The 21,341-nt window shown below is 41.0% G+C and overlaps 3 protein-coding genes across 3 annotated transcripts in view; all 3 read right to left on the bottom strand.

Moving 5' to 3' along the window:
* Positions 1-748: 748 nt before the first annotated feature.
* LOC115011257 (kinesin-like protein KIF3B) lies at positions 749-2,174 on the bottom strand. The gene is made up of 3 exons (XM_029436332.1): positions 2,035-2,174; positions 1,318-1,523; positions 749-1,141 (listed from the first exon to the last, which is right to left on the bottom strand). Exons 1-3 carry the CDS (start codon positions 2,128-2,130, stop codon positions 1,036-1,038), a joined length of 408 nt encoding a protein of 135 aa, XP_029292192.1. The 5' UTR covers positions 2,131-2,174; the 3' UTR covers positions 749-1,035.
* A 769-nt stretch (positions 2,175-2,943) lies between these two features.
* On the bottom strand, positions 2,944-10,600 carry pcmtd2b (protein-L-isoaspartate (D-aspartate) O-methyltransferase domain containing 2b). The gene is made up of 7 exons (XM_029436493.1): positions 10,466-10,600; positions 8,310-8,470; positions 7,998-8,148; positions 6,692-6,794; positions 6,435-6,606; positions 5,932-6,055; positions 2,944-5,557 (listed from the first exon to the last, which is right to left on the bottom strand). Exons 2-7 carry the CDS (start codon positions 8,463-8,465, stop codon positions 4,974-4,976), a joined length of 1,290 nt encoding a protein of 429 aa, XP_029292353.1. The 5' UTR covers positions 8,466-8,470; positions 10,466-10,600; the 3' UTR covers positions 2,944-4,973.
* Positions 10,601-19,680: 9,080 nt separating this feature from the next.
* myt1b (myelin transcription factor 1b) overlaps positions 19,681-21,341 on the bottom strand; it is a 30,539-nt gene continuing 28,878 nt past the window's right edge. The window contains exons 18-19 of the mRNA XM_029435967.1: positions 20,253-20,396; positions 19,681-20,046 (exon numbers count right to left, since the gene is read on the bottom strand). Coding sequence (XP_029291827.1) covers positions 19,903-20,046; positions 20,253-20,396 — 288 coding nt within the window. The 3' untranslated portion in view covers positions 19,681-19,902. The remainder of the gene's footprint in view (positions 20,047-20,252; positions 20,397-21,341) is intronic.

Genomic DNA, 21,341 nt, shown 5'->3' on the forward strand with positions numbered 1-21,341 from the left:
ACGCTCGTCTACAGTAACACGGGGACCAGGATTGTACAACAAAGGAAGAACTTCAACCCGTTTATCCCAAACTTCTCTGATCGCAGCTAGTTTGTCTCTTTCACGTCGACCAGTTCTGGTGTCACGGTTGTCAAATCGGATCACCCGAGATATCATGTGAAATGACTCCAGAGACATTGTTCCTCTAAAGATTGGCCTTCCCTTCATTCTCTTCATTCCTTAAACTGGCAGTTGCTTCTCCCCTTGGCTAATACCAGGATTCCAATGTACGCATGCAAGTCAATCTGATCCAGTGGCTTCCATGTCTCTTGACATACACGCCTCCCCTCCAAGTTGGTCATGTCCAGTACGATCCTCTCTATTGGTGGGGATATGAAGAGCTGAAATGCTGATTGAATATCATCAACTCGTGTTGCAGCAAATCTTGTAGGGCCTGGAGTCAATCTGATGACATTGGAAGATTGTCATCTTCCAATGTCATCAAAATTCATCTGCCTCGTCTTTGGTGTGGTTCATCCAATAAGCAGAAATGTGAAAAAGGATATGTTGTGGTTTTTAGGGAGTTGACATGAGGTTGCCAGGCAACCAGCGGAGACTGCAAAAAAAACCAACTAATTGCCTCTGGCTTCGTATTTAGCAAAGTTATTGATAGTCTCTCTGCAAATAAGCTTTTTCCCAAAATGTTGAAGAATTTCCCACACACACACACACACACACACCCCTATACATTAAGAACATTGTGACATATATATAAGACATCGGTGGCATTAAGCCATACGTAGTGAAAGGTAACAGCAGTGTAGAGTGATGCGAGGCGTCATGCATGTTTGCTGTCCTGCTCACTCTCAGGAGGAGGAGTTTCAGATCTCCGAGGTGACAACAGGTAATAGTGGTGCGGTTACAGTTAAAACCTACAAAGCAGCATTAGTCTTAAAAGTGTTCTGTCGTTTGCAGAATCCAATATTCTGTCAAACCCATTCCCTCAGACTTGAATCCCAAAAGGTGCACCAGAGAGGTTGGTGGTGGTATAAGCTGTCACTTGGGCACCAGGCCGCGGGATTGTGGGTAAAGTGGGGATCCTGGACTGGAGGGGCTGAAAGGAGAGGTCGGGGTGCTCGACTTCTTGCCTGTTCTGGGTCGACTGAGTGAAGGAGACCAATGGCAGAGGGTTAAACAGATTGTGGAAATAACTGCAAGCCTGCACATATTGAGGTTTGCTTGACATGTTCTCTGATTTCTTTGCTTCCTAACCAAACGCACATAACCACATTATACCACTTAAACTCCTTTTACTTGTGGTCTTGACAGCTGCCTTACCCAGACTTTGGTTTCTTGAGGCTGCCGCTGGCGGGTGGGGTTGATCCCAAGCTGCTGTGAAAGCCCGACGCATCCACCTGGATCTCATCCTCATCCCTCAGAGCGTTCTCCAGAGCTGCCGCCACCTTTGGGGCGATAACCGGCTCCTGATACTCTTTAGTGGTCCGAGCGGGCAGGTCCATGTCCAGCATCATGATGTTTTCAGCCTGGGAGGAACAGAGCAGGAACAAGTCAATCCAGGTACATTTCTATGTGCTCGCAGGAAGATGAACATATTATTGTCAAAAGGCTGACGACGAGCATTAAAAAATAAATGCATATATTGCATTTAAGAATTAAAATATATTGCATGTTAACCGCTTTACCTTACTGTCCGACAGCCCTTATGACGGTAGTATACTATGTTACTATGACCAGTAAAAATGATGTTTTTGTCTATGGAGTCTGACAACCCCACCTCAAACAATCTGAAATATTCCTTTAATGTTTAACATGACACTTACGGTACATTCTGGATTCCTGTGCATTTCATAATCCTTGTTGATTAATATCCATTTTTCTTATATCTACACTGTTAGTGCTGCATTGCGTTGTTTGGCTTTGCATTACGTGTCGTCAGTCCATCTAACTGTGTTTGTGGGGTTTTATATTCACCTGGAGGTTTATATGTGATTACATGTACTTCAGTGCAAAATGTGAGGAGGACGTGCAGCTTACTTTGTATCTCATGTCCGGTCTCATCATCATGGACATGCGAGCATGGTGACTGAGAGGCCTGCTGTAGCCAACTGCAGACAAAGGCCTGGTCATCATCTGATGGTCACTGAAGCACACACACACACACACACACACACACACACACACACACGGTTCTAAATGGGAGTTCAGAGCCAGTCAATATGTAAACAAATGCAATCAAAATAAAGTCCATCAAAGAGGTCTGAACAGCTACCTTCCCACATCAAAGTGTCTGGGTCAAAATGACCCGCAACATCATCTTTGTATACAAACTCCACATTCCACTACACATCTAAGTGTTCAGATATTACACCCCAGTTCATCACCCTAAATGAGGAAACGTCACAACATTTCAGGAACAAAATGACGAGTTAACCAGAAATGTGGTCAACTCAAGAACTGAAATGGGTCAAATTGACCCTTAACATAATACAAGGGTTTTTAAAGGTACTATTACCACCTCCTCCACCATCAGCATGTTAGAAACCTTTGACTCTGAGCTGTCCTCTAGTGGACGTATTGCTTAACATCCATGCCAGCATAAAGAACACTGAAAGTACAGATTGTGGGCTGTGACGGTGACATCGTTTGAAATGGATGGACGTATTTTAACACGTATAGGGAGCATAAACAAGGCTTTAGTGTCGCTTTTCTGCCTCCAGCACAGCCTCATCTGTTCGCTCCATGCAGCCTATGGCTTGTTCTGGAAGGCTGACCTGCCACCACAGTGACACAATAGACACATCCATGCAGATTGTTGAAAGTTTACCTAAACCATTTGAGTTTGAATTATTCCCTGTGTTGATAAAGACATGATTTGTAAGGCACTAATACTGTGAACAGCAGCTGCTGTGTTAGCTAATCAAATTATTTCATTTGCAACAGGACTCTTTTTTTATAATGGACTTTATTAACAGCAGTCAATTATACAGCTCCATTTTTAAAAACAAGCTATTCATTCTCACCAAAACTTAATATTAAGTGCAAGAGAAACCCCCCAAAAAACCCACCATGATCATATACATTCAGCAGAAAATCACAAATGCACAACAACCGGACATGAATGGTACTCTTATGGAATAGAGGGAAGGTGTACATACAGTACTCAAAGGCAGATCCAGCAGCAGTAGCAATGGTAGAATGGCCTGATAAGGACCTGCTTTTTGGACACAATCCTCCCATTCAGTGTTGGATATATTACCAATATAAGCTGCACATATATTCAAATTCCTCTTATTATTGTAGTCACATCCATAGTTTCTCTTATAACTGTGTTTAGTGATGCGTCTGTATTGCCTTGTGCAAAGATCACTTTGCTATTCATCACAGACATTCTTCAGATAAAAACTGTCCAATGGGAGAAATATTAAGTTTTACATGATGACACATAAACAACCACTCATTTTAGTGGTAATAGAGCAAAACGAATTGTTGGTCTTCAGGTGAGTGACTTGCTGTCCATCTCCCGTTTCCTCTTTGGGAATTTAGTCTATGCAACATAAGTTTGGCACAGAGGGGAGCAGAAGGTTTGGTACAAAAGCAAAAAAGTACAAAGAAATAATGCTCCATCTATCTAGAAACTACAACAGAAAGATGTGATAGAAGATGCTTCTTCTACCTATCAGAGTAGCATGTTTTCTTATGATTCACAAAACATACAATTTCATATGTACACACCACTTCAAGTCTCATAAAATTCAAATATTACAAGACCAAAAAAACAACGATGACAGCACGGTGAAAGAAAACCTGCACACTGTCAATCATCAAAAACATTAGTTATGTGTTTTATCATGCTGGTTTATTTATTTAAATTGGAATATTAGTAAGTATGTGATCTTTTTTTAATAGTCATTCTCTTTTGGTTAAGAGAATATTATGGGATGTAGAGAAAAGCACTGAGACTGCCCTTTGGATATACACATTAGGACTTAGGTCAGTTTCATCTCCATATGACGAAGTCAGGAGACAAAGACAGACTGTAACTCATACAATGAAATATATGCATAGAAAAAGGGGAAAATTCAACCTTCTAGTAAATCAACTGAGCTCATAACAATGCTTGTAATGATGCGCGACACTTGGCCTTGGAAAAGCAGATCATTTATGTTGAATTAGTTGATGAAATCGAGAGAAAGATCCCCTTTTATTTGGAAATCAGTGGAAATAATAACCGATACACCATCTTGGTCACTAGCTGTAGCTACAATATCATATATGATACAGCAACTCACATCATTCAATCTTTAACTGCACATGTTCTTCCCAGAAAGTGGAGCTTTGGGCCCACTCTGTCTTCCTTTCTACGACTACACCATCCGCATTAGATGATAAATACACACCACCATATGCAGACAACACACGACTTACACAATCCCTGTATGACCTCTAACTCAGGGCCTGTGGAGAGAGAAGAGCTGGGACAGTCCTGTGCCTTCTAGTCTGAGGGGAAGCTGCTCTCTCTGCTTGTTGCCGCTGAACTCTTGTGATGTCTCGTCTGCCTCTGTGGACGAGACAATTGACGGTTCTCTTTCACAGCACCACTTTTACAAGCTGTGGACACTCGGGCCACTGTTAAGCAAAGCTTGGTTGGCATATACAGAGCTGCAGGGCAAATTAACAATCTGCATGATTTGTGTACTATCTTTTTATTTGCACCTCAATGGAGACACAAAGTTTGGATGTCTGAAATATTGCCCCTCCCCCTCCACTGGACAAATGTAAGTCTTTACATTTCAGGTAATGAATCAATCAAAGAACAGTGGGGGCAGGGCCAACAGAGGGAGTGGGAAACAGAATGGATGATGGAGCAGGTGAGAGAAAGGGAGATCCCCGGTGGAGCTGGGGGTCAGTAAGGCAGGTGGCATGTTGTCCTGCCTTGTACAGGTGGTGTTGGTGGGGTGCCTTCAGCTCTGGGCTCATTTCTCTCTGTAGTACAGCAGGTACATCTTCAGAGGCTCGGGCAGCGGCAGGCCCAGTATCCTCTCTCTAAGGACGTTCACGGCCGGCTGGGGTCGGAGCAGCTCTCCGGTCTCTTTCTCCTCCTCCTCCTCCTGCTGCTCCTCCTGCTGCTGCTCCTGCTCTTCCTCTTCGTCTTCTTCCTCCACCGTCTCCTCCTCCTCCACCACCACCGCTCCCGCTCCTCTCCCTGCCCTCCTGCTCCCTCTCATCTGCCGCCTTGCCTCCCTCTCTCCTGCCTCCTCTTCGTCCTCCGCTCTTCCTCCCTGGTTGTTGTTGCTGTCCAGGGGAGCGGGGCCGATGCCGCTGCTGGCCACCACCTGACGCGTGGCCAAGACGAGGGCGTTGCAGTGGCGCCGGTGGACGCGTCTGCGCTTGAAACGAGGGCCGTACTTATGGAGCCCGGCCACTGCCAGACCCCTGCCTACAGAGAACGAGGAACCTCGGCCGCGGGACTGGCTGTCTCCCCCGTCTGTGGTCACTCTGAGGGTGTGGCGGATGCAGATACGAGCCAGCTCCTGTAACGTCCGTACCTCATATTTGGCTGCAAGATTGAGAAACACAAGAAAACAGTAGAGAATGGTAAGAGACAGGGTAACAGAGTTAAGGCCTTCACACACCAGGGGCATTTTCTTCGTGAGGTTCATTTCCATGTCAATATATATTTTTAATACTTTGACGTAGTATATATTCATTGTATTTTTTGGGGGGCTTTTGGTGCCTTTAATAATAGAACAGTTTAAGATTTGGAAAGGGAAGAGAGGGGATGACATGCAGCAAAGTGTCCATTCTTACCTTTCACAATAAAAGCCTGAGACATATCTACTGCGTAACAGTTTACCAGAGGGAACTCTAATTCACAATTTAGTTGCATATTTCATACACTCATATTTCAAGAAAGGTCAGAATGAGACTCACGTAGTGGGACAGACTTGGGTTTTCCATTCGTGTTGTGTTTAGGCAGCGCCAGAGGAGCGAAGGACACAGAAATGATCTTTTTGGTCTCCCAGCTGTTCGGCCCTGTGCGGGTGATCTTGGTCAACTGCAGAAAGGACAACAGGATGAAATCACGTTCATTTTTCAGAATACATTTTGTGTGATGACAGTGATATAAAAGAATATACGTGCTTTTTAAGCAGTATATAAACATTAAATAAATACTTTATAACATGCTGTGATATAGTTGTAAAGAGAATATACAGACAGTAGAAGTGTTTATTAACACACAGTATTTGTCAACAGGTATAATTTCTCCTATGATATATTATATTCATAATGATTATGTATATGTGAGAATGACAGTGTCATAATTAATGTATTCAATGTTTATATGTTGCTTATAATTGCTAAGTAGTGGGACTTTAAGTTTTGCCTAATATGCAGATTTGAAGCATGCTGAGTTTTCGTGGTAAAACACCAACCTTCTCCTCCAGAGGCATCACCAGGATGCCCCCCACCTTCAGCAGGTTCTTCATGTAATCCTCATGCTCCTTCTGCACCCCGGCCCCGCAGTACACCCGGTCATACTGACGGCTCTCCGGAGGAATCTCCAGGCAGTTCCCCACGACAAAGGACGGCTCGCAGAATTCAAATCTGAAGAGAGGAAATGGAAAACAATAAAAAAAATTAAAAAACAATACAGAAAAACAATATGCCACTGACGCATTCAGACACGTACTTGTCAAAGCTGTCGCTGGTTTTGATGAAGGAGTCGAGCTTCTGGTAGGCATACTCAATCACATCTGCATGTAACTCGATTCCATGATTCACTCCGAATGGGCCTGGAACAGTTAGCACACCACAGTTACTGTGAGTATGTTGTGTGTGATGATGCTCTTACTCCTGCAAAAATAACTTACCCTGCATTAATATTGGCCAGTCAGCACAATATTTAATCACCCTAAGCACATTTCTTTGCATGTTACACACTGGAGTTATTATTAAGTCATTTATATTTAGAATTGTGTGTAATTATGGTTTTCCCAATCAAGAAGTACTGTTATATTTCAGACATATTTACTTTTTGAAAGTACTGAGAAATTAACCCATGTGTTTGTGCTTTCTCAGCTAGAATATTAGAATTCCTTCCACTCTTAGAAGGCAGCTCAGCAGAAGAGCCTCTCTGCCGGTGGAGAATACAATAGAACATGCGAGTTATTGCCTTTGAGGTCTGCTGGATGTTCCCAGAGCTCCACTTCAAATGAAGGGACACCAAGCTGTAGAATAGTTCACCTCTCACTATTAGATCATCCAACTCAAAGTGTAAATGTCTGAGCACTCACTTTTATTCCTTGATTTTCTTAAATTATATTTCTGTTTTGTAAATGCTACTTTGTCACTGATGTTTCTTACTGTCCCGCATGTTTCATATTTCATTCTAGATGCTTTTTATTGAGAAACACTTGATAACCCTCATTTTGCAAAGTGCTGTAATTGACTTACTTATTAACAGAGTTACTGCTGTTTCTCATAGATGGCACACTGAACATATGATGATGGGAATTGCTTGGAATGTCATTGTATAACCATGGAAACAACTGATTTGATCAGAGTTCAGTCCTCCAACTCAAGATTAATAGGTAATGTGAACGTAGAATATGAACAGCGTTGATAATCGGTATCTAACTTCCCTGCTAGGGGTCGGTAGACTCGGAGCCTACAGGTGGATACGGGAGGTGGTGCTTATGACATGCTAAGTGGAGAGCAGCAGCAGCAGCAGAGAACTTGAGCTGACGGCATGAACTAGCTTGTCATGCAGTCATATAAGTACTGGCAAATCAACCGGACTGTGATGACTGCTGCTCTGTGGAAGGACAAAAATCTAAAACAATAAGGATGTAATGAAAACATGCTCCTCTTTCACTGAAATATACTGTCCAATTTCTTTCTTACGTCAAATGTTGCAAATAAACAGTTTTTAACTTGCAATAAAATACATCTATTTGCGATGTTATGGTATACCAGAACAAAACTTTACCACATACCCAATATAAGGCCGACCATGGTGCTGAGGTAGCCAGTCCCACTGCCGAGGTTGAGGAAGGAGAGGCCGGGGTGGAGATCCAAAGCCTCCATCACCTCAGAGTAGATGCACGGAGCAGACAGGTGGATGTTTCCATGACGCCAGGCCAAGTCCTAACAACAAAAATCAGCTTTATTATACCCACAACTCTTTCAGCCTTAACGAACTCTACAAATATTCCCATAAAAACATAATGAACAAAACTCTTTCCACCCACCAGCGTTTTACTGCAAACACCGTCATTCGGAGCCTGTTTGACTTTCATTTTGCTCACCTTGTAAGCATTATCCCGGTATTCATCTAGGTAATAGTCAGCCCGGTCGATTGCTCGAAAAGCCCGCTCCACCAGGTCTGAGCGGATGTAGTAAGCCTCCTTCAGGTTGTCAATCAAGTCATCATTGTCCTCGCCGGCACTTACAGCTCCACCCATGTTGACTGAAGGCAAAGAGAAACAGCACTTACTTTACTATCACAATGACAATGTGACACATTATGTGATCTACAGTAAGCATGCACACTGAATATCAAAACCTGTCATCTGGATCAGAGAGGAACTCTACAGAAACACATGTCCTTTAGTTAAATACTGCGTGCATTCTTTCTAAGACCGGACAGCTGAATATTCATATCTAAGCAGTACAACTCCCACAGCCCTCATATTCATAATGAACTACATCTGGAACAATTGATTCACTTGTAAAATATAATATGCCAAGTTTCTCAAATGTGAAGATGTGCCGTTTTCCTCAGTAAAAGACATATCTTTGGGTTTTGGACTGTTGGTTGTACAAAACAAGCAATTGAAAGACGTTGGGCTGAGAAAACAATCATCTGTTTGCTCAGCTTGTTTCTCTGATTTATTAAGATCCAGATATTCAGGAGGTTTTTACCGGGAGCCAAATTATCCGCAGAGGTCTCCTCTTCTCCAAAACAAACAGACCTGATGATTACGCTGTTGGTTTGCTCAGCTTGTTTCTCTGATAAGATCCAGACTGACGAAGACTAAAATCTTTCATCTGGTTAAAATACAGAGTTAAATCTAAAAAGTCTCTGGTAAGAATGTAGCTTAAAACTGGATAAATAATCATTTTATGAAGCTTCTGGCGGACAAAAATAACACTGACGCTGCTCAAAGGTGATACAACGCCGTTACAGGAGTCCAGATGAAACTGAGCGTTACCTTAATTAAAGTTACACATTTCTCTTGGTGCAAAAATGGTTGGAAATGTTTGGGATAATGGGAGTTTACAACTCAAAATATAAAACATAGGTCTAGTCGTTGTTTTTTGACATTTTAATGTGGAAATGTTCCATATTATACCTTTAAATCTGTCCTTTTGTGATGACTTAAAATGTGCTCAACTTGGATAGACTCCTACAATCACAACCTGTCTTTACATGCCTGATTTGAAAGCACAGAGTAGTGGTTATGGATTCAGAATGCATCAACCATTAAGCTCTTTGAGACTGTGCACAAACAAGCCTGACCCAACCAAATGTAGAGGCCTAAATAAAGCTTTTGGCAGCAGAATACAGCTGCAGGTGTGAATTCTGCGGCAGTGGTTCAGAGTGGTGTTACAAACAACACCAGAGGGCAATGCCATAACACAACAGAACACAGGGCTGCCAAATGCTGGCTTAGTCATGAGGCTATAAAAGAACAAAGGTCCGTGTGCATTTACATACTGGACCTCCTGCCTTTAATGCTACTTGAGTTGAGATGAAGAAGATGAGTTTCAGGTACAGAATCAGTTAAAAAGGAACAAACAGCAGTTGCTGGAAGTGAATCCAGAATGAGACGTTGCCCCTGTGAATATATATATATATATATATATATATATATATTTATTATCATGAAGTGCTTCTTTAGGATGTTAGCATGCATACCTTCAAGGGGGCGCTGTAACCCATTCTGTAACAAAGTAAGTGGTATTGTAGGCTAGTAGGGTACACACTTCCTGCAGAAACACTGCTGCCATTTGAACTTCGCAAATCATCTGCTAATTCACTAAATCAGCTGTCACGTGCATCCTTTCATTGACATGGTTCATAAGCAGAGTGAAAATTCACGCCACGAGCTGGAGCCCCGGCAGGTTTCATTTCACCGCATACATCCACAGCCTGCTGCACGTTGGTGGGGTTGCCATTTGCGCCACTCAGGTGATCCAAATTCCAATAATGACTAAAATTCAAGCTCTCGTAGTTCAACTATCGTCTGGTATAAACAACTAAAAGTAAATATTACATCTAAAAACAGACTGTCATGTAGTGGCAAGGTCAACACAAACAGAAATAACCGCATTCTCTTCTTCGCTGGAGGAGAAGAAAGATCGAGACAAGAATGACAACAGCTAACTGCTGCTGTTGTGAAACAAACCGCGAGCTCTTACTGTGCCTCCATGTTGAACTCTGCTTAAGCTAATGTTCTACCTTGTGAAAATGCCGACTGGTGTTCTCTGTCTTAGCGGGTTTCCGTGTGCTCAGCCTTTTGTTGTTGTGGAGATCCAGGGAGAAACACACCACTGCTCCTTGGATGTAAACATACGGCCAGCTGACGCAATGACGTCAGACGTAATGTACGCAAAATAACGTCCGGAGGAGACTGGCCTACGTTCTGCTGTTAGAGGAGGTGGAACACGAAAGATGCCAAACTATTACAGTACAGATTTGAAAATATTAAATCGGATTCAGTTTGGAATTAAACATTTAAAAAAAAATGTAATACTGTAAACCAGGTGATTTCAAGATTCAGAGACGATATTTATAGACATTGTGTGCAAAACATCTTATTAATGCCCATGTAATCAATTATTTTGGGTAGATAGCTTATAGAATATTTATTTGAGACATTGACCGGTTCAATTGTTAATTAAAAAAAAGAAGAGATTTGTTTAGTATATTTGTTTATGATAAGAATGATATTGATTGTGAAAGACTGTTTTGAAACACTTTATTTTATATGAAAAATACTACATTTACAAATGCAAATGGAGTAAAAATAAACCACGGATACAACAATTCAAAATAGAAGTCAGACACTATATTGACATATTATAAACTGAAGCAATAAAAAAAAAAAGTTTGTCGAATTGTATACCGGTTTTGTTTGAAGATAATTGTATGGCTTAAACTTTATACAATAAAATATAATAAAAGTCTATAAATGAGTATTAGCAACAGAATATTAGTCTTTGGTCAGGTTTGTGTGCCTTTATACAGTTCTGTTTACTACATGACTCAGCCAATCACAACGGAGTCTTTGATCTGCTTTCAAGCTCAGCCCCTGTCTTTGTGCTCTAATTAGCCTGAGAAACTAAATGTAGCATTGGTCTTTAATTAATAATTTAATTGAATAAGCTTTGGTTGTCACTCTGTTATTCTAATGGGCCTTCCCTGTATGCCAGTGACCTACACTAAGTCCATGGACTACTGCAGACCTTCTTCAGGGAAGACATCTTGATTTGTTGCAGTAGGAAAAAGCAGGCTAATAAAATGAATGATGGCTGGGTTCCACTTAGCTGCTTCAGTTTCAGGCTCCTGGTACTGTGTGTGCTGTTTCACTTGAACAGAGCAGAGAGATAGTTCATGTTATTAATGCTCTTCCTACTGTGACAACTCAAAAAGTGACAAACGCCTGTTGACTAGAAACACAGAAACACTTGTAATAATAAATGTTATTGTTTTGTTGGATTGCATATTGTAAATATTTCTTATAATGTTTGACCCTCCACATGCTGTGTAGATGAGGTGTGCGTTATATTCTGACTGATTATTGCACATTAACGATATATTTCTATAAACATTGTGTCATAATGTTTGTGATAATACTACTCGGTACCAAACCTTTAAGATCTTTGCTGACAACCTTTTCCTTCTGCAAAAAAGTAGTTCTGTATTGCAAAACAAAGAAAATGAAGTAAGAACAAATGTCTCAACACTTCTGTCTCTACACATGTGTGTAAATAGAAGCTGTTTGAAAATGTAAATCCTAACCGACACCTAGTTGGCTATCCAAACATTTCCCCCCTCCTCCACATGTCTCTGCTGGGATGTTCTCAGAGAAACATGAAGGCTTGAGCCTCTGTCTCTGAACCCTCCTCCTCCTCACACCAAACATACAATACTTCTTCTGTGTGAGTGATGACAGTGAGTGAGTTACACCCGTAAGCTAAATGTACAACCTGTGATCAGTTGCACTACAATTTGAGGATATGGCTAATTAAATAACATGTATGTAACATTGCTGTTTGAAAGGTTGTGAGTTATTACACAATGAGCCTGTTGTTGAACACGTCTGACAGTTATACAATTCAAAAGAAGATTGGTGTATCTGTTTTTTTTTAAAAGACTAAATGGATGCACTTAACTTTTGTGCCCCACTTTTAAAAAGTTGTTCAGAAGTCCTCACAGGACAAACATGTCTGCATCAAAAACTGCCATAAAAACATTATATAATTATACATATTTTCCACTTTCATTGAGTTTGTCTACAAAATGCCACTGTGGTTTTTTTATGGTGAAAAAAACAACTCAAAAATGTAATTATTTTCGGTATGGTGCATTTTCTTTCTCACAATGTAGCATATGTCGATGATTAGCAACAACATTGATTTTAATGCATTTGTATTTCTTATGCAGGAGTGCTTTTAATCCTTTTCAATGGGGACGTGTTTGTCCTTAAGGCTCTGACTTCCTGCATTTTGTATACAGTTTATTATAGACTTATTAAAGGAGCTGAAGTTGAATTTCCAAAATGTGGAGAGATACAACACACCCTTGCAAAACTGCATTCCATTTGCATCAACACACAACTATTGCAAAATGAAAAATGTCCTCAGTGAGGCTCAAGGGCTAAACATTTAGATTATACAGAGGGTAAAATAAGTATTGAACACGTCAGCATTTTTTTGAGTAAATATATTTCTAAATGGGCTATTGACATGAAACTTTCATCAGATGTCGGTAACAACCCACGCAATCCACACATGTAAAGAAACCAAGACAAATAAGTTCAGAAATTAAGTTATGTGTAATGAAATGGAATGACATAGGGAAAAAGTATTGAACACGCTTACTGAAATGTATTTAATACTTCGTACAAATGCTTTTATTAAGGACAGCTTGAAGACGCCTCCTGTATGCAGAAACTAGTGGCATGCTTTGATCAGGTGTGATTTTGACTCATTCTTCCACACAGTCTTCAAATCTTGAAGGTTCCCTGGGCCTCTTCTATGAACTCTGATCTTTCCATTAGATTTTCTATTGGATTCAAGTCGGCTGATTGGCTGGGCCATTCTAGCAGCTTTATTTTCTCTCTCTGAAACCATCTGAGAGTTTCCTTGGCCGTGTGTTTGGGATCATTATCTTGCTGAGATGTCCACCCTCGTTTCATCTTCATCATCCTGGTAGATGGCAGCAGATTTTTATCAAGGATGTCTTGGTACATTTTTCCATTCATCCTTCCTTCAATGATATGAAGTTTGCCGTATGCTGAACAACAGCCCCACACCAGGATGTTCCACCTCCAGACTTCACTGTTGGTAGTTCTGTTCTGGGGTGATGTGCAGTGACCTTTGACCTCCAAACATGGTGCGTATTATGGCATCCAAAGAGTTCAATTCTGGTCTCATCTGAGCAGACTGTATTCTCCCAGTATTTCACAGGCTTGTCTAAATGTTGTGCAGCAAACTTTAAACAAGCTTCAACATGCTTTTTCTTCAGCTGGAGTCTTGCATGGTGAGCGTGCATACAGACCGTGGCGGTTGAGTGCATTACTTATTGTCTTCTTTGAAACAATTGTACCTGCTGATTCCAGGTCTTTCTGAAGCTCTCCACAAGTGCTCCTCGGCTCTTGGACTCTTCTGATCATTCTTTTCACTCCTCTGTCAGACATCTTGTGAGGATCACCTGGTCGTGGCTGGTTTATGGTGAAATTATGTTCTTTCCACTTCCGGGCTATGACCCCAACAGTGCTCACTGGAACATTCAGACATTTAGAAATCCTTCTGCAACCAATGCATCACTATGTTGTGCAACAATAAGGTTATGAAGGTCTTGAGGGACCTCTTTACTTTTACCCATCATGAGATGTTTCCTGTGTGACACCTTAGTAGTGAGAGACCTAAATGAAATGCATCTACTGTTGAGAGTAAAAGAACTACGTATTTGAACATTTCAAAGTTTCATTTGAAAAGATCTAAAAAGCTGCAGAGAGACATATGGTTCTATGATAAATCTTGTTGATCACTAAGTGCTCCACCAGATGTCAGTGCTGTTCAACATACAAACTACATGCAAGTGCATATTAACAGCACACTGAAGTCCCCCATTTTGTTCTGCATGCAGACAGGAAGGCAGTGTGTTATTTGAGTGCTTGGCCATGCTGTGTGTCAATTCCTAATATACTTAGTTTCCACAAGCCCTGGGGTTATTGAAATGCAAGATTATAGGGTTAGGGTCTCACACTTGAGCCGTTTTAGTGAAAATGCACGTGTTTGTGAAGTAGCGAGCGATACGACTGGATAACTGAGACTTGGATTGTACTGCACGAGTTGTGTGAGGGTTTGTAAGCAGTATTCACCGCAGAGGCATGTGAGGAAGATGTACTTCCCAAAGTAAGGACTCGCCAAAATGTCTTTACTTTGCAAAAATGTCCTCACAAAGAAAGATGCACCAGCGCACACACACCAACAGATTGGACAGAGTCATATTGTCTATGATTCTTTATTTGTGTTTTTCATAGAGAACATTTAAAATGGTTCATACCCCCACAATAACTGACATCACTTCTCTGGTTTATAACACTGACACAGGAACAAGGGAACATGTACACAAGTACACAAACACACAGTCACAAATTCAGCCCATCTACAGTGTTTTACTTCCCAAACAAAAACAAAACAAAACAAAAACATCATGAGACCCCGAGGACACACAGCCAAGGCCTGTCCCACTTTACAAAACGGTGCAGTAGTAAAGGAACGACCACATCTACAAAAGTAACAAAAATTACCATACAATCTATCGTTGTGGAAGTGCTTGTAATTTTGGAAGTTTTGTACTTTTTTAAAAGGATATCAATATCAATGCCTAGAAAATCACCAGTAAAAATAGCTCATCTCTGTAAAAATGTGCTAGCAGGACAACCCTTGGCTGTGGATTTTTTTTTCTTTGTCACAAAGTTTTCTTTTTTTATTCTTTTTTTTAAGCCATTTTTGAACTTGTCTTCAATACAACAACAATAACACTGTTTTCTTCTTAATACAAATATGTACAGAGACTTCCACTTGTTTCAAAATAACGCCCTGCACACTGATGCATTATCTAGGGATGAAGATGATGATGATGAAGTTCTTCAGATTCCTTCACAGAAACTGTCCGTGCAGTTTGGTACCTGAAGCCACAGAATGATGAGATCACAGTTTCTTTAGCTAGCAGAAGCGTGTTGCTTTGTATCTCTGTCACAACACAATGGCCTCTACCTGCATGTAAAAGACACATTTATTTGATTTCCCTATACACAGTACCCCCCCCCCCCCCCCCCCCCACACACACACACACACATAGGTTTCCCGACAGTATTGGGCAATAGATATAGATCCAGACCAGAACACTATTTGAAGCAGGTTTGCCAAGTGTAAACATACCATATTGTGAAATGAGTGGAGTGAGAAAGGCACACATGATAAGACCACACGGCTTGTAACTACAGCAGGGGGTTGGGTGGGGGTGGTTGGGGGGGGGGGGGGGCTTTTGGTTTTGCTCAGCTTGATGAAAAGTGCCACTCAACTAGACCTCTCTACCTTATGAGTCTTTTTCTACGTCTGTACGTTACATGGAACCAGGATGCAAAGGTGTGCCCCCCCTCCCCCCCTAAAACACACAGCTGGATTTTGGTCTGGGCTGGTTTCCCTGAAAGTTTCATCATGTTAAATTCATTTTCATTCCAGGTGCTTTAGGGAAACTGAGGCCCTGACCAGTTTGTTTTTTTAATTTCTTTGCTATTTGGAATAATAAAACTCCTCACTCCATCACTCAGTACTTTTCTGTAAATAAGAAAACATACAGTGCGTGGGCGCAGGACCGACCGCAGGCTGCGTTTGCTTTCTCCGCTGACATTTTTCTGAAAATGCAATGCTTTCATGGCCTCAGTGTTATTCATTTACATACCTCAGAAGACAATTTCATCAAGCAATTTAAAAGGGGTCATGCCATATCAAATAAGTCCGGAGAATATTCACAGTCTTAAACACTCTTGGGTAGTATTCTCGTGCATTTTCAAGAGAGGAAGAATATACTACTTTGTTAACCAAATGCATCCAAATGATCTTTCCTGAGGAAAGGTTACACAAGACATGAGGAAGGGGGGGTGGGTGGGTTTAAAAGTCATACAAAGCTTTCGACATTCTTTTGAGTGATGGACATATATTTATGCAACAAACGCCTCCTCCTAAAACAAGGGGGAGATTGTGAAGCCTGGCAAATCAATTTCCCACTCCCACACACTCATCTCATTTCACAGGAGGCCTTGATCCAGCCGCTGCCATCGCCTCTAGCCTCACCTGACTGGCTGACCTACGGCTTTCTGCTCTAGCAGCTCTCCACGCTCACCTGAGAACCGAACTTCCTGCTTCCTGTGAATCTCTTTTGGTTTTCGTTTGGAAAAGAAAGTAGCGCTTCCTTTTTTTTATACATTTCAGCGCTTTGAAAGCTGAACCCCCCTGAATCAAAGAGACCTCTCCATCTGACACAGCCTACAGCTTGTTGTCTGTGGGAACAGCAACCAGCAGGCGAGATGACGCTCTGCAATGCTCCCTCCAGCGTAGGGGAACACTTGCTATTGCTCGTGATCTATTGGGGTTCTTACAAGTCGAGACTCAAATGCTGGCATTTTCAACGGTTATTCAGAAAGTGCACAAAGGAGTTTCATTCTACATTGGCTAAGAGCACATTTACAACATGCCTTTGACATCAGAGTTACACACAGGTATCATACTGCACACCACAGTAGCTGCAACAAATCACTCAAAGGCAGGTTTCACTAAAGTCTCCTACTTGCTGTTTCAACATTAGAGAGAATGGCTCGTAGCAAGCAGGCCTTACTAGTAACAATACAAGAACTGCACAATGTTGCCAACACTATGTGCAGAACATTATTCAGAGGCATCTTTTTAACTATACATGAACTCACATGACACTTAGGAACAAAGAGCCAACCATGTAGTTTCAAATTGACAGTTATTTCTCAGATTCAGTAGTACAACATACAGTAGATGACATTGCTGGACAGACAAATACAGGAAATGGGAGAAGAAAAAAACCTATGAAAACACTTCAAAGTACCGTATCATCAACAATGCCTACTTTGCCTTCAGTCTGAGTGAATGGTATGTTTAAAGCCACAGTTGAGCAGGTCTTAGTGATATTAAATCAGGTGTAACTGGCTCCTATAGAGAGCGGCCCTCACATCTCTTCTAGACAGCTAGTGATCCTTGTTAAGGTAATACAAGAGAAGAAGAAGAGCAAGTCAACAATTACACTGGAAAAATATATGTATGTTTATATTCATATATATAGCATCTTTAAAATCTATTTATACAGAATGTATATATAGTGTACTAATGGCCATCTTGGCAGAGAAATAAAGGCATCTGAAACAATCACCCCTCTCTGATGCCGTGGTCGTCCCGGGACCAGACATTTGTTACATTGCAGAAATGCGAAGAATCAGGAAAGAAAGTGAGTTCTTTTTTTGTTAGTGGCACTTTGTGCATCAAAAAATTAAAATCTAGAGTAAGGCTACAAGGGTGTGTATGTTTATCTGATAGAAGTTTGTCAAAGGAGGCCATCCTACAGTATCCTCGACGCTTGGATATGTTGCGGTGTGTGTGTGTGTGTGTGTGTGTGTGTGTGTGTGTGTGTGTGTGTGCATGTGTGTGTGTGTGTGTGTGTGTGTGTGTGTGTGTGTGTTTTAGACCCATGCATCCAGCCAGAAGCACTGCTGGAATACAGCTCTATATATGTACCATTGTGCTGATGAAAATAATAAATAAGACAAAATAATCAAAAAGCATCCATGGTACATTACAGAGGTTTTGGGTGAGCCGGTGCTGGCCGCTACAGAGCGCTTGGGAGAGGTAACATTTCTTCTTTTAAATAACTTTTCCTGGTTTTCTTTTACCTGACAAAAGCAAACACACAGAGAGGAGATAGCAACAGAACTTGCTTTTGTTGGGTTATTTTCTGTCTTTACAATCAGCTGCTGGTATGTCTAGGTATACGCCTAAGTAATCAAACAGTATTTGTATTGATTTTGTTTCTTTATTTAAATATTAGCAGTGGAATCTTTAAGACTACTCAGATTCAACCGTCACATCACGCAAATAAATAACAAAATAAATATACAGCCATATCAGTCCATTTCTTTCATATTAAATAAATAATAAATACATACTTTCTTTTTTTCTCAGCAGTGGGTTTCTGAATGTAGCGGTAACAGAAAGAACATAAACAAAAAAGGAGAAAAAAACAAGAACAACCCCAAAAGATAACTTTTTTTGTAAAATTATCAAAAGATTTTGTCAGTTATAAAACATCTGCACTTAAAAAGGTTTTTTTAAAAAGTACTCAAAACAAAATATGCCTCGTCAGTTATCTATATAGATTCTTAAAATATTGACGTAAGACATCTGCAAATCGCTTTGACCACGATAATCAGTAAGGATGCTTTTGTGTGAGTGTGTGTGCGTGTGTGTGTGTGTATGTGTGTGTGTGTGTGTGTGTGTGTGTGTGTGTGTGTGTGTGTGTGTGTGTGTGTGTGTGTCTGTGTGTTACAAAACAAAGTTAATAAATAGATTGCTTCAAATAAATAAACCTCAATAACATAAATGGCAATAAGTTACAATTTAAAAGTTCACAAGTTTAAATAATTCATATATAACAACAATTAATGTACCACAAAACTATTCATTGAAATTAAGTGCAATTCCTATGTTGATAAATACTATTGATATGACTAACTGAATGTTTAATGTGTGCACACTATTACTATTATCATTTCAGTAAAAAAAAAAAGGAATAAAAGGGTTTATCTGCTGCTTTTTAAATCATGATCTCAGCTGTTCCGTGAAAAATAAACAACCTACACTGTTCCTGGATCTGTCGCATGACCTTGCTTTAAGATAATTCTTTCCCCTCCTAAACTGAGTCAACATTGCGCTGTTGACATATTTTCCGCAGTATTACCACAAAGCAAACACATATTCAGTGTAGTGCATGCTTCATATTACCGGGGTGTTTGTGGTCATGAATCTGAGAGCTTCAGTGAACGCACACACTCACCACAGTGTGTGCTACAGGAAAGCACTGAATGTCAAAACTCATCCATGTCCTCCTCTTCATGTCGCTCCTTTAAGCAATCCCATGTTCACGTTCCTCCGTGTTTCAGTTTGATATGAAGCGTGAAAAACTGCTCAACAGTGAAACCCTCTCCAAAAACAGTTAAGGACACAAAAGAGAGACAACAGGTAAACACACAGCATAATAAAACCCCCAGATACAGTTTCTTCTTCTCTCCCATCCATTCTGACTGAAGGATCTGTAACCTCCTCCCAATCCCAGCAGCAGCATGGTGTGGATTTTGGTCCGCGTCACTTTTCTTCTAACAGAGTGCTCCCTGGGTTGATTTCTTTTTTTTTTTTTTAAAGTTGCCGTTTTATTTAAATAACCTGAATTCCCTTTTTGTTTTTGAATCATATTTCAATATATTGTGGAGTATTTCAACATCTCTCCTTCATCTCCCCCGTCGCTCCATCTCCACCTCCGTCACGCTCCTGCGCTTCAGGACAGTCTGCGCTCTGTGTCGAGCCTCACACTTTGATGCCTTTCACAGCTTTGTTGATGCTCTCCAGCAGAGCTTTGTTCTCGGGGCTCTGGAAGCAGTCCTTGTTGGTGTACATGTCGGTCAGGGTGCTCACATAGCTGTCGAAGTTCTGCTCCGTGATTGGCTCCTGCTGTGTGTGCAAAATAACAACCAATCTCAGCTGAGGAGAGCATGCGCCGGTCAACACAAGAGAATCACCTCGAAACGCATTGAATCAATCAAAAAGGTGTGAGTGTGTGTGTGTGTGTGTGTGTGTGTGTGTGTGTGTGTGTGTGTGTGTGTGTGTGTGTGTGTGTGTGTGTGTGTGTGTGTGTGTGTGTGCGGACAACAACTCACCATGTGTGGCAGGCGTATATTAGCCAGGCTGCGGATCAGGGCGCGGCTGAGACCGGACAGCTCCATGAACAGAGCCTCGTTCTGCTCCTCGATCATCTTGTTCTCGTGCTCAATGCTCTTCAGGTTCATCTCCATGGAGGAGATCTGCAACACACAGCAACAGGATGTCTACAATGGTACTACTTTAGGTACAAGGTTGTAATCTGTCTTTTATCTGCAAAATACTACTTGAGGAAATTTTAAAGGTTCTATATACAACATTCAGAACCTAGATGTACTCGAGCATCTCAGACCAACAGAAATGAGAGCAACACCTCCCCCTAGTGTTCCCGTGATGAGGTGAGTACACTGGACGAGCAGGAGGATGTACATCTTGGCTATTATTCTGTTGGCTGGAATATTGATTTATACAGTATAGTATTCATTTATATTTATACATTTAAGTAACATTAAACCGCGTTTCCAATGCTCTACTCGACTCAACTCGCTCTTCTTCGGTTGTGGACAGTACCTGGTACTGCACCCAAGCGAGCTGAGTTAAAACACTGCAGACCACTGATTGGTCAGAGAGAATCATCACTAGAACAAACCTGCCATTTTTAAATAGCATTTTAAAATAATCTTCCATCAATAGCGATCGCATTTGATTTTTTTTCACTCAACACAGATTATTATTATTTTTTTAAATGGCAGCCGGAGAAACTCCTCTGTAGAGCACAACATCTTCAGGGCTTGGGGCTGAAAGCCACAGAAAAGAATATGAATATAAGAAATCAAACTGAGGATGCAGTCACTGGTTCTGCTCTTTTTGTGATATTTCTTGACAATAACACAATATAGAATATCCCCTGGCTTATCCTTAAAAGTGTTTCCTTCTAACTTTTGCCAAGTTAGCGGCCACTGTTGCCACAAAGGGTAATTATAGGGTAATGCTAAAGTTGTAGTACAACAGCAGCACAAATGGAGACAAATTATAAGCGAACTGACTAATGTCATTTACATACAAGCCAAGAATTACCTTAAAAAGCTACGTGTCATACCAGATCAAGTAAGGCGGTAGCAAGTTTGTGTTCTATTGCTTATGAATTC

Source organism: Cottoperca gobio, chromosome 7, assembly GCF_900634415.1.
Source record: "Cottoperca gobio chromosome 7, fCotGob3.1, whole genome shotgun sequence".
Lineage (NCBI taxonomy): Eukaryota > Metazoa > Chordata > Actinopteri > Perciformes > Bovichtidae > Cottoperca > Cottoperca gobio.

Bases quoted from the DNA above. Each gene is read 5' to 3' on its own strand.
- LOC115011257 (XM_029436332.1), bottom strand. From the start codon at position 2,130: ATGATGACCAGGCCTTTGTCTGCAGTTGGCTACAGCAGGCCTCTCAGT. The intron at 1,524-2,034 runs GTAAGCTGCACG...TGTTCCTCCCAG, and splicing joins GACCGGACATGAGATACAAA to GCTGAAAACATCATGATGCT. The intron at 1,142-1,317 runs GTAAGGCAGCTG...TCCTTCACTCAG, and splicing joins CTCAAGAAACCAAAGTCTGG to TCGACCCAGAACAGGCAAGA.
- pcmtd2b (XM_029436493.1), bottom strand. From the start codon at position 8,465: ATGGGTGGAGCTGTAAGTGCCGGCGAGGACAATGATGACTTGATTGAC. The intron at 6,607-6,691 runs GTACGTGTCTGA...TCCTCTCTTCAG, and splicing joins ACCAGCGACAGCTTTGACAA to ATTTGAATTCTGCGAGCCGT. The intron at 5,558-5,931 runs GTGAGTCTCATT...TCAATCTTGCAG, and splicing joins ACCCAAGTCTGTCCCACTAC to CCAAATATGAGGTACGGACG.